The sequence below is a fragment of the Phyllostomus discolor genome, chromosome 5, assembly GCF_004126475.2.
Source record: "Phyllostomus discolor isolate MPI-MPIP mPhyDis1 chromosome 5, mPhyDis1.pri.v3, whole genome shotgun sequence".
Taxonomy (NCBI): Eukaryota; Metazoa; Chordata; class Mammalia; order Chiroptera; family Phyllostomidae; genus Phyllostomus; species Phyllostomus discolor.
Window position 1 is genome coordinate 171,528,524 of NC_040907.2, and position 16,807 is coordinate 171,545,330.

Sequence of the window (16,807 nt, forward strand, 5' to 3'; positions counted from 1 at the left end):
CTCAGTGTGTGGTACTTGTTCGGGCAGCCACAAGGGACCCACACGGGGCCCTGGAACTGGGAGGCAAAGCGGCCACACTGGTACGGGAGGACAGGGGCGCCTGCCCTTGCAAAGGCGGCCGTCGAGGCCGTCAAGGTCCTGAGGGCCATGGCTGGCCCTGAGGACGCCTCCAGGGTGACCTGAGGTGCTGAGAAGGGGTTGGTGATGTGGACTGAAGTCTCAGGCCCGAGGTGGCTCTCCATGTCTGGTCCCCCCAAGCCCATCGTTTCGGGAACTCTGAGCATCCCCGAGGCCAAGCGTGTCTAGTTGGCGTGCTGTGACGCCCCCGGCGAGCCCGGTACTGCCCCAGGGAGGCCTCCTCCGTCCCAGCAGCTGGGGTGGGGCAGGGGAGCGGGGTGGGGGCTCCGGGGGATGGCGGCGTGGGGCCCCAGGCTGCCGGGCCTCTGGCTTCGCCCTGGGCCGCGAGGACGGCAGAAGTTCAAAGCAGGTAACTTCCTACCACTCCCGCTGTTGGAAAGCTTGGTTCGTGAGTCAGCTCCCTGGTGTCTCCGCCCGTCTGGCTCCGGCTCCGGTCAGGGAGTCCGAGGAGGAGGAGCCGATGAGCTAATAAATGCCGGACTGGGTCGCCAGCGGGCAGAGGCGCGTGGCCAGCTGACTCGGCCCGTGGCCGTGGCTCTGGGAGAGCCTGGGGGGCTCCGTGTGGACTCACTTCAGACTCGGGGCCAGACGTCCTAACGCAGCAGGGCCCCGAAGGCCCACGGCACCCCGAGGGCTCTGGTGCTGGGTGTGCTCTGGCCAAGGGTGCCCCCTGGAAGGTGGCACTGACACATCCCCTGGGACCCAAGAACCGGAGGTTGCCAAGTCTGGGGGGAGGCTGGGAAGGGACGGTCACTGGGGACGCTTTAGGCCACAAAGACTTGGCCTGCAGCAGGAGTGACTGTCCCACCGGTAGCCAGTGACCTCACTGGGCTAGAAGGTGTCGAAAGTCACCAACCCATTCAGAAGCCACACAGCCGTCTGGCATGTGTAGCGTGAGTGCCTACTTTGTGCTTGTCTTTGCAAAGAATTCGCCTAGCTTAGGACGGCAAGATGACCCCACCCTTGCCTGCGGGTCCTCGCAGCCCAGTGGGCCAGTGGGCCGGGACTGGGGGCTGGCCAGGGCCCATGGGTGGAGCCCTGGGGCCCCAGGCACTGCAGGGCCCCCCTTTGCCCCTGCCCCAGTGCACCCACAAACCCCAAGGTTCATGGGAAGGCCCGGGTGGGAGAGGGCAGGGCCGCATGCATGAGCCCCAGGTTGCCGTGCCCCTCAGGAAGTTCAAGTGCAGAGACGCATGTCGGGCTGGTGTGAGGAGGGGCTCCCCGCCAGGACTCAGCCCGGGACACGTCTCCGGGTTCTCCTCCCTCGGGTCGTTGCTGCCGCACACAGTTCCACCCCAAGGGTTGGTGTTTAGTCATCATCTTCTGCCCTAGTTTGCTCGCGGCGTCACCCCTGGAATCCAAACCTCACCACGAAGTCTGACACAGTCCATGTGGGGTTTCTGTGCCCTCACTTGCCGGGGCCCGAGCTGGCCTGGCTCTCTGCCTGGCTCACCACCGTGGCCTTGTCCCCACTGGGCTCCCTGCCCAGAGCGGAGGTCACCCCTGCAGCCAGCGGGGGAAGAGAGACGACAGATGAGTCCGGGGGTCCTGCAGGCCTGGGAGGAGCTCTGCCAGGGCCTGAGGCGGGCGGCACACCTCGGGCCACGAGCCCCTTGGCCTGGGCTGCCCTCCGAGCTGGGGACCTCCGGCCCCAGAGGGAGGGGCCCCACACGAGAGACACACACAGGGGACCGATTCTTCCCCCTCTCACACCCGCATGGGCTCGGGGCCTCACAGGCCTGTGTCCCAGCCTGGCCTCACGGCCTGGGGAAACTGACTTGTGGCCTCTGAGCCTGAGCTTCACCGTCTGGAAACTGGAGTCAGGGTGCCCACCTCCAGGGTCCCTGCAGGGTCGGAAGGGACCAAGCGTCCGGCCCAGAGTCGCCCACACGAGAAGCGGTGAACGGCCGGCTACTACCTGACCCGGCTGCCGCCTGCCTGGGGCTTTCTCTGGAACACCGCACCTGACACTCGGCCTGCAGAACCACGCGGGCACGGGGGGCCTCACACTCCGGCGTCCCTGCTCCTCCTCTGAGCCCTGGTGTCCAGTGTCCCATCCCCACGGTCCCTCCCGTGTGCCGCCCGTTTGGAGGCTGGACGCCTGCTCCCTGCCCTTCCTGGTCACAGAGGACTCGTGCGCCAGGTCTGTGTGGGGCTGTCACGGTGCTGGGCAGTGCCTTCCTGGGGTGCCCGCCCTCAGCCCTTGCCGGGGGTCCCCGTCAGGCACGAAGAAGCACGTGAGCCATCGGAGCGGTGGTGGGCAGTGCTGCCTGCCCATCCGTCTGCCCGACCCCCTGCTAAGCTACCTGAGAGCAGGGGCCATGGCTGATTCTCCCTGGCACCCACGGGCACACAGCAGGCGCTCACACGTCTCCCACTGCACAGCGCTGAGCTCCTCAGGGCTGGCTCCGCCGGGTTGTACCCCGTGCCCGGCAGTCCCCAGCCCCACCGGGGAGCTAAACCCGGCGGAGGACAGTGCGCCCCGCCCTGCCCGGAGCGGCGGGCCCCCGGTACCTACCTGGCCCCCAGAGGGTGACGCACTGCTGCTCGTGGGTCTGGCAGACGCCGTTGTAGCAGTAGCCATCCACGCCCTGGCACGGGTGCCCGTCGTGCAGGTGCACGTTGGCCGGGCAGTGGGGGCTGGCCCCCGAGCAGGACTCCGGCAGGTCGCAGGCGTTGCTCGGCCCCCTGCACGCCGTGCCCGCGGGCTTCAGCTGAGGGGAGAGGGTGTTGACAGCGCGTGCTCTGTGGGAAGGGGGCGGCCGTCCCCGCAGCGCTCCCGGGACGGACCGAGCCGCTGTCCTCGCGTGTCCCGGAAAGGGGCACGGGGTTCCAAGCCAGTCCCCTTGGAGCAGAGGGAGCCACCGAGTAAACAGGCTTGCTCTGGTGACAATGGCTGGATGGCTACGGGGGGGGGGACCTCAGGAGCACCCTCTTTTCAGCGTCCCGCACCTTAGGGTTGTCTGGTGGGCAGACGAGCTGGTCCCTGGTGCCTGCCCCTCGGGCGCAGGGAGGGGAAGGGAGAATTGCCTGAATTTTAAGAAGGTGTCTGGTCACCAGTGCCATCGCCTGTGCCAAGGAGAGGCTAGCACTTGTGGCATTAGCATTCATGGGCAAGCGGACACAAATAATTCTGAGGGCACCATCCTAAAGCTACTTTACATTGACCTCAGCGCACGGAGCTGGACACCGGTCAGGAGGGCCTCGTGGGGCGGGGTGCAGAGGACAGGAAGCGGGGGCGGGCACAGGATGTCAGGGACCACCCGGCCAATGCCTCATGGCTTGTCTGAGGCTGCTCGGGGTGGCCTCCCCGCCCCAGCCATGTCCAGCCATCTCCTGCCACCCGCTGCCACAGGCCGGGGGTGCTGGCTGCTCTCAGGGTCCCATTAGCTCATCCCGAGTAGGAAGCGGGTAAAGGGTGTTCTGAGCGGAACGTCAAACGCTTCCCTGGGCTGTGGGGGGGGGGGGGGGGGGGGGTCCTGCAGGCGGGATGCTGAGATCCACTGCCTCATTGAAAAGAAATAAAATCCTGCCCCTGGAGCCTCTGAATCAAAAGCTGGGCCTCCGGGTCAGATCTCAGCTCTGAATGAGGAGGCAGACAGTGTAGCAAATGCGGCGATGGCCGTGCAAACGGCAAAGGCGTGAAACCGCCAGGCTGGGCTGGGCTGGGCTGGGGCGCCCTCCGTGGGGAGGGCATCGAGATCAGGGTGTTCACACGCGCACCCCGGGACAGCCCGCAGGGGGCTCCTCAGCCCAGCGGTGGGTCGTTCTCGGGGTCCAGCCCAGGGAGCAGGCGGGAGGTGGAGTGACAGGAGTGGGGCTTGTTCTGGAACCCTCCTCTGGTCCCGGTGACAGGGCTGCCCGGGCCGCCAGCAGCACGGCTGCAGCGGAGGGTCCCGGTCCAACCCCTTTTCAGCTCACGGATAGCTGATCGCAGACGACTCAGCAGGAAAAGGTGCCCTTCACACGCAGATCGGGAGGGGCTACAAACGGCAGGTGGTCCCGCCAACTCTAGCGAGGGGGTACCGCTTCTGCAGCAACGGGTGCCGGGGAGCGGCCCTGCCCTCTTACTGCTTGCCGGGCCGAACCGCCCGGGCGTGGGGGCGACCCTGGGGCTGGGAGACCTCACCTGGCAGCCTTCGCAGCACAGCCCGTGGGCACAGACGGCGCCCGGCCTCAGGGTGCAGGTGGTGGCGTTGCAGCAGAGACTCGTGCATTCCTGGGGAGGGAAGGGGGTGCGGTGGTCAGCGTCACGGGGAGCAACCCTCATGGAGAGCAAACGTCCCTGCAGAGACTCGAAAGAGAAGAAAGAACCCGGCGGCCCAGCTCTTGAGCGGAAGACGGAGGACCATCTTCACCTGTACGGAAGCAGAACCCTGTGAGTGTCTATAGACTGAGGGGGCGTGTGGGTCCCTGGAGAGAGCCAGCAGCACCCAGGTGTGGCCGTGAAGGGGTTGGGGAGCCCGGGCAGGAGGGCTGGTGGCGAGGCAGCCCGTTCAGGGCAGCTGCTGCTGGGGGGCTCCGGAGGGAGGAGGGGCCTCCCGTGCCTACGGGTCTTATGGCGGGGGGGCTGCAGCGGGGTCGCTAGCACACTGTGAGCTTGAGTGAGTTATCAGACAGCACACAGAGACGCAGGCAAACACGACTCTTCCGAGGCGACTGTCTCCGTCCGGAGCGCACTGGCAGGGAATGAGGTCCAATCAGCAGTGTTGGAACCGCAGCTCCTTGCCGTCCTGCCCGGAGCGGTGGACAAGACTCTCTCTCGCTCAGCCCGGTGGGGCTGTTGAACAGGACCCAACTCCTCGGACCCGATTCCTCGGGGCCGACATGCACACGGGAGTGACCGAGAGGCAGGGAGGAGGTCTGTGGGCCACCCGTTGGCAAGGGATTGAAACCCAGAGGTTTACATATGAGAGGCATTGTCTTCTCTGAAATCGAAGTGAGAGAGGAACCGAACTCCTCTGTTCGCCGTGAGCCACGAGTACCCGCTGTTCTTCTGACAACAAGAAACACGAGCCGTGGGCTTAGCTCCCGACAGGGGGTTCTCACGCATCTACCTGGCGTCTTTATGAAGTCACGGCACAGCACGCTCTCCCATAACTTGGAGCTTAGACACTTTAGAAAAACCCGAATTATCAAAAGGAGTAACAGTTCATAGACTAGAGTCTTTGGCATTAATTCAGCAGTGTCCTTTACTGTTACTTAATATGTGGTGTATGCTAAAGAATTATATACTGTTGGCTACCATGCGGCCAATCCTGCGCTATTTTAATAGTAGAGTGTTTCACTCCTGAAAACCATCTCGTGTGAATGAATTTACAACTAGTATCGTTAATGCAATTGATTAAGTTTTGTCGATAATCCAGAACACTGAAGGCTGACCCAGATATCTGAGTCGCACCCTGGGTAAACTATGAATTCTATTCTTGTTTGGGGTTTGCCTTGCGCTCCCATGATGCATGCATCCAAAGCTGTTAGATGTAAAATTTGTGCAAGGGCTTTATAAATCTCCTCAGTGTGTTGTGTCCACGGTAAGATAAAACTGCTAAGCAGAAGTCGTGGCCGTCACGATGGTGTGGGTTTCTAACTCCTGGACCTACAACCCTAAAAAGCTCGGGAACCTGTTATTAGTATTTTTCTCTTTTTCGGAGGGTCCATCGGCTGCATTCCTGACCCGCACCATCGAGTGTACAGCAGCGTCGTCTGCTCGTGAGGGTCTCCAGGGCCCTGCTAAGGACGCGTGAACCGAATCACAGGCTTCCCAGGTCTAAGTGAAATCAGCCATCCTAAGACTGGGCCCTAAGGCCCTTTAGGAATACCTCCCCCGCCAACCACTCCCTGAATAATAGTAGCAGCAGCAGCAGCTCACATGGAAATGCAGCCAAGCGGAGGGCCTGGACTTCAAAGGGGACTGATACTATGAGAAGGGAACCACATTTAAAAGCGATTTGCAAGCGAGTGGCCTCCTGGTGACTTTCCACCAGGAGCCGAGGTGGATTCCCATTAGCAGAGGATGAGTGAGCGGGCACATCCTTGTGGCCGGCAGAAATCCAGTGTCCCCACACGGGAAGCTTCCCCGGTCACGCGCCTCTTTAACGACACAGGATCTACTTCCGCAGCGTTCTACTGATCAGGAGGGACCGGTTCTTCCTCTGCCGACCCACTCGTTATTCTAGGGCTCAACAGAGGAGCTCAGCAGAGCCGACGAGCACCCCGGCTGCAGAGAAGGAAGAACAGCGCGGCCGTGGGAGGGCTGTCTGCAGACGCCCCCACTGCCATTCTTGAGTGGAGGGTCCTGCGTGGACGTGGACCCTTCACGACAGCACCCCGGGGCGAGCAGTCGCACACCCTTGCGAAGGTGGTGGAGATTACTCCTGGGGGCGAGGGTGCAGAAGCTGGCTCCAGCGGTGAGCTGGGGACCCACAGAGCCCCCGGGTGGGCCGCAGGACGCGCGGGCCAATGCGGAGGAGAGGCGTGGGGGGTGTTTCCAGGGCCTGAGCATGGGAGGGGAGGGGGTGCAGAGCCTAGGTCAGCAGGTGGGACTACACATTTTGGTCAAAGCGATTTGGAAACTGGGGTTGGGCTGCCACACTATTGGACACAGTTTGAGCTCAAACACTGAAAACTAAAAAATAAAAAAAACAACAACGGCAACAAAAAATTAGGCCCTGGCCAAATTGCACAGTTGGTTAGTGTCATCCTGATACGCCAAGGTTGCAGGTTCGATCCTCAGTCAGGACACATATGAGAATTAACCAGTGAGTGCATCAGTAAGTGGAACAGCACATCTGTGTTTCTTTCTCTCCCAAATCAATCAATAAAATTTTTTTTAAATTTAAAAAATGAGGCAAAGGCTCACCTGTGACTTCACAACATTTCTCGGAAGGACTTTGGTTGAGGAGAATGAGAGTTTTCTTCAAGTATCAAGAGCTTATCCTATGAAATAAGGCCGCTAACCGCAGCCACATAAATTTGGGGATTATGTGTAAGTGAAATCTGGCTCCACACAAGGAAAGAGTTTGAGTTAATCCAATCTGCCCTGCAGTGCAACGTGCTGCCTGGCCAGAGAGGAAGCATCCTGTCAAAGCGGACTGACCCCTTGATGGAGGTGAGAGAGAGGCCACAGTGTCCACGGATGGCAGAGCTCAGGTGCACAAGCATTTGCTGATAGCCGGTGGTGGCTGTGGGGATGCTGATTGGTGGGACTGATGGGGATGGTGGGGGTGCTGATTGGTGGGATTGATAGGGATGGTGGGGATGCTGATAGGTGTGGGTAGAGGTAACATTGTTGTGGTGATGATGATGATGACAGTGGTAGTAACAGCGGAGTGGTTATGGCAGAGATGGGTGGTGGCGACAGAGATGGAGGTGGAGACGGTGACAGTGCTAATGTTAACAGTACTGATGGTGAGGGGGGCAGCGACGCTGGTGGTCCTGCTGGAATGTGGGGTGAGTGATGCTGACAGTCACCCCGAACCTGGCAGCTCGTGGCTCCAGGAAGAGCCGTCCAAGCCATTTAGATCAGTGAACAGTCCCCAGGAGTTCCGATCAAAGATGAGCCATTTTTAAGTCAGCATGGTCTCCCCTGAGAAATATGGGGGACCTCAGCTAATTTTGTTTTCTTCTCTAGGTAATTAACAAAGACTCTAAGGAGTCTCCCCTGGGCACACCCCACCCCAGAACAGTTTCACACTTTCCTCCACTGACCCTAGGGAGTTCCTGTCGCCCCGTGATGAGGCCTGGTGCCTCGCCGGCAACCCAGCCCGTGCACCGGGAGCAAAACCAGCCACCGCGGGGGACGAAACCTTTGATAAAACCACCACTAGAACCCCCTCCCCGGTGCTTACTTATTCACGCCCGACATTCTTGCTGAAAGGGTCCGACCGAGACCAAGGCCATTCCCGCGGGGGCGGGAAATCTCCGAGTCTTGGAGAAGGATGCGGTGAAGATTCCCCGAAGTTGTTTGTTGGGCGAAGACTGGAGTCTGAGGCCCGTCCCGAAGTCTCAGCACGATTTTCCCCAGTTGGAGTGGCTCTCCAAAACACACCCTTCCCAAGCCTCCACCATCCTGTCCGTGGACTGAGCCAAGCCTGCCTTGACCTTGTCGTCAGCCCCCCTGGCTCGCAGACGCTGGCGGGCAGGGCATCCCACACTCGGCCCGCCTCTGCGCAAGCTCCTTGCTTTCATTCACTCTAAGCACAACCTCCCGAAAGCTTCCAGGGGGCACTTGTTTTACCAGGGGCCTCCCTGTCTCCTGTCCTTCTCGTTCGTTCCCTCTCAAGACTGTTTGAGAGACTAAAGAGTGGCTGTTACAATTTTTATGCTGATTAACGGCACCTGGGGCCCTCCAGGAACAAGACGGTTTCCCAGCACTGGCTGGAGAATGGGGTGGAATAAAGCCCTTTGCTGGACACAAGCGTCCCCTGCGTTTGCCTAGTGCTCCTGAAAGCTAATGAGCAGGGAGGCGGGGGGCCGCGGGCCGGCTGGCCGGCGGAGGCGGCTGCGGCAGCCACACGGGGTTCCAACCTGGGAGGAAGCGCCTGGTGAAAAGTGAGTGTTGCGTATTCAAATTCCCCTCGTTCACCCGCTGCACAGAGAGAGAGAAGTGGTGCTTATTAGCCGTTTGCAGCCGGCGGGCCCGGGCTCTCTCCTCTGTCGAACTCAAAGCTGAGTGCTTCGCCACTGTGCCGGTGCTCGCCTTGCCAAGGACACCGTGTCCTTCAACAGAGAGGGTCCTTTAGCTCTTTAAGCCAGTGTTACGACTTATTTTGTGCAACGGTTACAATCTAAGACAGAGTCCTGGCTGGGGGCTTGTTGCAGGTGTCCCTGAAGGTCTTTGCCAGCTGCAGCCCAGCCAGCCCGGCCACTCAGCCGTGTGAGTGCTCCGTGTTCCCGCCGCTCCGCCCGGGCACGCCCACGGGGCCTCAGCCAGGAAATGACGCCCCTTACCTCCGGCTCCCCGCAGTCACACTCCTCTCCTTCCTCCACGTAGCCGTTCCCGCACTTCGGGCCCCCGAAGGCCTGCTTGACCTCCGGCAGGTTGAAGAGGCACATGCCCACGCCCTTCTCCAGGCTGGCCTCCAGGTCCTTCCGGCTGCAGCTGCTGAACACCATGGGGAAGGGGTACCTGCGGAGAGGAGCAGAGGGGCCGGCGGTCAGGGCCTGGCCCGGCCTCGCCTGTGTCCTGCACTGCGACTCCTGGCCCCCCCCCGGTGACTCCCACCGCAGGTTTGCTGCTGGGCTCGCGAGCAAAGCCTCCAACATGCAGTGCAGGACGAGGCAGACCAGGCACTGCTTGCTGGGTGTGCCCTGAGACCCCTCCCTGCACAGAGCCAACGCCACCGACGAGGACTGCGTTATCCTAAAGGACACGATCTTCCGACGGTCCTCAGGCCAACTGGTGTAGACAGAGTCACATCTACGTTATTAATAGTTCCACGTGGGCCGACACCCTGGCAAGTGAATTCTTAGGATTGTAGCCAGTGCCTCGGACACATACTGATGTCCTTATGGGAAAGCGCAAAGAAGGAAGGGGGACAAAGGACTGTGCTAGCAGTCCCAGGGATCCAGGGACACCGCCCCGCTGTGGTCGGGGCTGGCTGATCCTGGCTGCGTGTTTGTGAAGGCCCACCCGTGTTCCCCAAGCACAGCGAGGAGAGAGTGGAGGGGCCGCGGTGCAGGGCCCGCTCTTGCCTCAAAACGCCAGGGATACGGAGGGACGCGGCTGGGTCGGCCACCTTCCCAGGAGGTTCGTGTTCTCCGTTCCACGGTCAGAGGGGCTGCCCTGCCCCCTCGCACCGGGTGGGTTCCTGGGTTTGGCTCAGGAGCAGGGGTGGCAATGTGCGTCACTTTGGGTCAGAGGTGTTTAAGCGAATGTTCCTCTGTGTGCCCGCTGAGCTCAGGGTGCTCCAGGGTCCTAGGACCCGGAGGAGCTGGGCCTGGTCCCGACTCACTGTGGGGAGGGACGCCACTGGCAGCGCAGAGCCCCGGAGGGTCATTCTGCCATGGCCAGCCCCTGGAGGTCAGGGCTTTGTCCCTTTAGCAGCTGAGTCACCCGGTCTCGCTCTGTTTACAGGTGCATTTTTGCATGGCCTCGGGCAACCAGGGTCGGAAGGGACGGGCATGCCAGAACCCAGAGGTCTTCTCGCTTAGGGAGAAGGCGGGTCTGCTGAGTAGCCACCCAGCACCCTCACCCCGTGCAGGTGGCTACAGGATGACATTACAGCTGGGTCCCAGTCGACTGGCCACCCCAGTGCACGCCGCCCGCCATCCACCCAGACCATCTGGGTCAGAGAGCCCAGGGGTGGGGCCCGGCAGCCTGTGTGCTACCAGCTCTCCAGACGAACATCAAGTTCATGATTTGGAAGTATAGTCTAGTTGCTTCTAATACATTCACAAGGGCGCACAACCACCACTGCTATCTAATTCCAGAACACTCTCCTGACTCCCAAAACCACCCACCCCACACCCAGCAACAGTCACTCCTCCTCCTCCCCTCCCCCCACATCACTGCCAACCACTGGCCTGTGGTCAGTCTCCCCGGGTTTGCTATTCTGGGCTGTTCCTGTGAGTGGAGTCACACAACACGTGACCTCTCGTGTCCGGCTTCTCTTGCACAGTGTAACGTTCTCAGGGCCCACCCATGTCGAGGCACGTGCTAGCGCTTTGTTCTTTTTCACGGCTGAATAGTATTCCATTGCAAGTAAGACCGTCCGCCACCGCGTGTTTCGTCGGTTCTGGCCCAAGCGATTTATCAAAATTACAGTTTGGGAACAAATGACCCAGATTTAAAAACCCAAACCCTGTGGAGATAATATACGAACCAATCCATGCCCATCTGCATCAACAAATAAATGTAACGGAGGCTCATCACAGGTCACCACTCAGGCACTTAAATGAGAAAGAGTTTTTTCACCGTGGTTCCATTTCCTCAGAAAAGCCCAACACACAGCGTTTTGAAAAATCTTCCGTGATTTTAGGCACACGCCAAACCATTCCACGAGCCCCGACCTGTCTCTTAGAGCCAGACTCAAATCGTGACGGAGTGTTCAGGCATCTCCCAGCGCGACAGCGGGCAGACGAGCTGTCACACCGTCAGGTAGTCAAGGGGTCGGGAATGTTTCCGACTGCGAACAGCGATGTCTCTGTTCTGAGGCCAGTTCCTCCCTTCGGCTCCGAATTCAGCGTACAGTATTTGGCCTTCCGTTGGCTCAGACTGTCCCTTTTGTAGTCTGTGCCTTTACCCGCTGGCATAGGGACAAGGACGTGGCGTGGAGTCGGGCCACGGAGCCGCCCACGATACCGCAGACGCTGCGCCGACCGTGTCACTGGTTGAGAAGCACAAGCTTCCGTGTCTCCCACAGCGTTTGGCAAACTCTTCCCAGAGTATGTGTGTGTGTGTGTGTGTGTGTGTGTGTGTGTTTAATACTTCTCCTGAACACCCCAAACACGTCAGGATGGGAGCTAACTGAACCGACAGATCTCGAAGACGAACTGGTGCAAAGCGAGAAAACTGGAGAATTATCCAGAAAAGAAGCCCTTCCGCGTGGCACTTGGCCTCAACATGAGAACGCTCGACAGTAACTGTGTCCCGGACCCAGAAAAAGGTGCCGCTTTCGGCTCCCGGGCAGAGGCGCTCCCCGGGCAGCTGCGACCTGGTCAGTGTCCACACGTCCCCCCCTTGTTCTAAGGCTTGAGCACCAAGGACACCTGGGGGGCAGATTCACCGAGCTGCACGCACGGTTGGGAACAGGAAGGGGGTGCGACAACTGGGTGGTTCTGGGAAATAAAACCACACATGAAACCCAGTGTTCCAGAGAGGAACGCCACCTGCCACTTCCGACCATAGACAGAGCCCCGGCTTAAGACGGCAGCTGCCCCGCAGCTGCCACGGAAAGCAGGACCGGGCCCCTTGTTCCTCTGACAAAACGGTCGTTAGAAACCTGTTCTTGCAGGGGCCCCCTGTGCATTTCAGTGCTATGTTCTCGGGGTGCGCCCCCCCAGAAGCCAACTGATCGACCCCGGCAGTGGGGCTGGGGCACTCTCGGCCTGCGAGAGCTCTCTAGCGTTCTTGGGGGGACAACGGCTTTTCCTGAGGGAAACCGGGCAGCGGGGAAGCAGCCGAGATCAGGCTGCAGGCCACGGTTCTCGGCGTGTCGGGCGACTCTGCTGCCTCCCTGAGGAGCGTGCGCTGCTGGGTCCCGGAGTCCCGGCTCTCCTGCCTCACGCTCAGGGGTGACATCGGGCCATCTGCCGACTGCAGGACAGGGGTGGAAGGGACCAGGGGAAGCAGGATGACGCAGCGTGGGCGGCAGCTGCGGGAGCAGACACCGCTGTGGGGCAGGAAACGCCAACGTCGCCGGAAGCCGGGGACGGATGGGGAGCTGTCCGGAGGTCTCTTTTTCAATCCATTCAAAAAGAAAAATAAAAAAGGAAACCTCCCATTTCCCGCCACTGAGAAATGATCAGTTAAGGAATAGCTGCTTCTGGAAAATATTCTGCTTCCCACTGGCTTCGTCCTGCAGACTGGAACTGAGCTGTATTCTCTCCCGACGGCGGAAGGGACAGAGTTAGCCGCCCTGGGGGTCGTGTCTCTGGGCCTGGGCCTGTGGCGCGGAGGCGCTGGAGAAGCACTGAAACTGGAAGACCAGGTGTGAGCACCACCGATCACAACGAAAGCTCAGCTTTAAAACGGAGCCTCAGCCTTCCTGTCTGCAGAATGGGGATCAGAGCAAAGCCCTCACGTGGATGAGGATGAGGACCAGCGCGCTCCATACAAACACACGAGAGGCTCTGGTTCATTTCAATGCACCGTGAGATGCCGGTTGCCGGTATTTATATGAAAAATGGTGCGTATCTATTTTCCTCACTTAGAGTTGCTGCTTCGGCTCTTTCAAATTGCTGCCTGGCAGCGCCTGGGACATTCAGCGGCCGGGCAGCCTTTCCAACGTGGGACAGAATTTATTCTAATTGCAGCCCAAACATAGCCATCGTTATAAAACCACAAGGACAAGTGAACTCGAGAGGAAACTGACTCAGGGGCCAAAGGCAGGGTCGGGCCGTTCCACACGGCCCCTCCCTTCCACACGTGCACACGTGGTGTGAGAGCGGAGAAAGACTCCGCTCCATTCTGGGGGGGGCCGGCTGCCGCTCACTCAACCAGGCCTTGACCTTGGGAGCACAACCAGCCAACCAAACGGCCAGCACACTGGAACAAACAGAACGTGCTTCGACGGCTGCCACCGGCCGGGCGGCCACGGCTGTGTTCAGTTGCTGGACGCGTCTTCCAAATGTCTTTCCCCCCCAGAGCACTGGAGCACCCTCCAGGGGTTCTCCCGTCCTGCTACTCCATGGTCAAGACCACCTGAGCTCAGAGCGGGCGGGGCCACAGGCAGACTGCACCTGGCACCGTGCTCTGAGAACATGACCCGATCGATGACTTGCTCTTTATCATTACCTCCACAGCCAGTTTGAAGACGTTCTCAAAAGCGGCTTGCTCTGTCACCGTTCATGGCCAGTTCCACTCATTTCTTGCCCCTCGGGGGCATGACCCCTGCGTGACCACCGTCTCCTCTGCCTGGGTGGGCTCAAGGCCCACGCAGAGCCAGAGGGTGCGAGAGGTCACGCTGCGGATGGACGCTGCTCCGCCATGCTTCAAGCCGAGGACTCTGGGGCCACCTTCAGAAAAACCCTCAGGGTTGTCACAAGAATGCCCAGGAATAAAACTTGCAAACGCACAGAATTCAGGGGAACAGCAAAGACTGCCCTGTTGGGGCTGGTGGCGGCGTCCTGGCCCGCGGGGACCAGCCTTGTGGGCAGCGGGGGATTCCGGGCCTCACCTCACCTTGCATTTCGAGGATGATGATGATAAATATCAACAGCACTTGCTATTCTTCAGTGAGCCCCTGCTGTGGGCCAGAGCCTGGTGGGCACCCTCGCTCACCGACACCCTTGGGAGTCCCATGGTATCACTCCCATTTTACAGACGGGGAAACCGAGGCTCAGAGAGGTCGGGTGCCCGGCCACAGTCGTGCGGTTCAAGTCAGGACTAACAACGGCCTTTGACCTGAAAGCCTGTGCTTTTCCCAAGCAACCACGCTGCCATGAGGGTGGTCAGGAGGCCCCCGGGGATGGCAGGGGACGGTGGTCTGGGGTCGCCTGCAGGGCAGGCTCAGGCACGACCTGGCACAGGTGGCCGGGCGAGGACCGTCAGCATCCGTGGGGGAGAAGGCAGCGGCCTTGGCGCCCCGGGCCCCTGGGTTTAGCGCGTGAACCCGTGGTCCTGCCCGTGACTCTGAGGGACCCGCAAGCCCCTCCCTGACCATCTTCAGTGCAACGGCAAACAAAGGCCGGGGCTCGGGGTTTGTCCAGCACGCTCAAGGTCAAGGCCGGCCAGCCCGCACACCCCTGCGGGAGGCCGTGAGGCCGCTCGGCCCCAACGAGCTGTGAACGGAGGAGAGAGCCCCCCCTCCTGGACTGCAGGCGCTGGGCCGGACTCCTCCAGGGTGTGATGGGCGGCGGAGGCGGACCCAGGGCACCCTCCGCCGGGCTGGCGAGGACACCGGCTTCGGCACGGAGCACAGGGTGGGGGCACAAGGAGAACGCTTCCTCCCGTCAGCGCCAGGGGAGGGGTGGAGAGGGGCGGTGTCAGGGCTGAGCACGGACCCAGCGGACTCCCCAGATGGGCTGCAGGTGCCAAAGGAAAGTGCCAGGCCAGGAGCAAAGGGTCACAAATATGTCCTTAGTAGGACACTTCCCTCGCTAATAGCAAACCCCTGGGCCCCAAGCAGAGCCATCTGCGACACATTATAATTCCCGTTTTTAACAGGTGAACCTTGACCTCCGCACCTCCTCCTGGAAGCCCGTGAAAGTGCAAATGTAATTCCCAGAACGTCTAATAGAGAGAGAGACCGACCGAGCTCTGGGCAGAGGAGAGGTGCTCAAGAGCCCTCCGGCGTCACCAGAAAGGAGACCCTTCACTTCTGAGCGACAGCGGCTGCGTCCCCCCAAACCCAGTCCCGGAAGGCAGGGGACTCACGGGCAGGGCACCCAGAGCCACACTGCAGTGACCCCAGCCCATCAGAGGGGGCGTCTGAGGTGCACTTCTCAGCTTCACTACGAGAAAAGGCTGCGGGGCTCGCCCAGGGCGGGGCTCTGGCACACACAGACAGGCTCCGAGGTTAGTCAGGGACAGTGGACAGCCGGAGATGACTCGGCCCTCTCCCCCCACCCCGGGGACGGACCTGCACAGATCCTGCTGGCCGCTTCTGCAAGCCCGGGGCAGGGAAGACACTTCTAATCAAAGGTGACACAAAAACTGGTCCAGGTGGATGCCTCTGAGCCACGGCCCCAGGGCAGGCGTCTACACGGGCCATGCTCCGGCTTCCCTGAGCTCTGGGCCCTGGGCACGCCACCATGGCCATCGGGAGACTCAGGAGCGGAGCAGGGCTGGCCCCGGCCCCCCCCCACCCCCCCTCCCCCCCGCCCCAGGGATCGGGAACACATATGCAGCGAGGAGCCAGGGACCGGGCCCAAGGCCACGAGCCAGAAGCTGTGGGCTGACATCCGGATCGGAGCCCGACTGGGCCTCAGTCTTCCCGCCTGTGGAATGGAGGAGCTGCCATCTGCTCGCTCCTCTCGGGGCCGTGACAACTAGACGCGGAGGGAGAGGAGGCCGTTCTTTGTGACCCGGAGTGCTCGCCGGGGTCTCGTTCCTGCAGCCACTTCCAGTTTTCCTAGTTCGGGTCCTCTCCTCCTCCTTTAGCTGAGCCGAGCCGGGGCTGCAGGAGGGGCCCCTTCTGGACGGGCTCTGCCTCCGGAAAGCAGGTCGCTCCTTCGCCCTGACCTCCGTGAGCATTAAAACAAAAGAGGCCACCATGGACCAGGTTATCTACACACCTGGGGTTTCTCAGCCCTCATTCTGTTTTACGTTAGTTTTGCTTTTCTGCTTATTGTGTGGTAGGTATTCTCTCGCGAGAGCTACTGGAAGCCCGTGGCAGGCTGGTGTGGGGGATACACAGGAAAGGAAGGTGGCAATGTTGCAGGAGGTGCTCAAGTTAGTGTGAGAGACAGGAGACCGGACTCTTTCCCTGGAGCTTCAGCCGTTACCAGGAGTGGGGGGTTGGCCTCACTCCTCCTGCATCTGATTGTACTGTAACCGCCCTCACCCGTTCATCCACCCGCCATCACCTAACCATCTGCTCTGCACCCACGCAGCCATCCCCCCACCCACCCACCCATAATCCATCCCTCTGCCATCCATGCACCCACCCTCCCTTCCACCCATCCTTTCAGTGAAGAAGGATTTTTTGAACTCTACGACGCACCAGGCCCTCTTCTAGGTGCTGGGGACTCAGCAGTGAACAAAACCGTCCAAACTCCTGACCTAGTGGAGCTTGAAGTGGGTCCTTCTGGGTGCTGTGGGTTGCGGAGAGGCCCGTGATTTGCCCTTGACCCCACCCTGCAGCCCCCGCGCCACCTGTCCCAGGGAGCGGAGGAAGCCGTGGGTGTGTGTCGCGGTGGGGGGGGGGGGCAGGTCGACAGGACTGCAGCCGAACTGTTTTCACACATGTTCTGCCACAAATAAAACGCTGGATTAATGAGCAACGGCAGGAAGCAATTCTCTGCTGTTGTAACATAAGCTGAGGTTTGCAGAACTAAACGGCTTAAA

At 60.6% G+C, this 16,807-nt stretch overlaps 1 protein-coding gene across 1 annotated transcript in view; it reads right to left on the reverse strand.

The window, feature by feature from the left end:
• The window catches only part of ADAM12 (ADAM metallopeptidase domain 12), a 230,999-nt gene that overhangs the window by 36,130 nt on the left and 178,062 nt on the right, over positions 1-16,807 (reverse strand). Inside the window, exons 12-14 of the mRNA XM_036027533.1 lie at positions 9,088-9,265; positions 4,268-4,357; positions 2,657-2,852 (exon numbers count right to left, since the gene is read on the reverse strand). Of these exons, the coding sequence (XP_035883426.1) occupies positions 2,657-2,852; positions 4,268-4,357; positions 9,088-9,265 (464 nt within the window). The remainder of the gene's footprint in view (positions 1-2,656; positions 2,853-4,267; positions 4,358-9,087; positions 9,266-16,807) is intronic.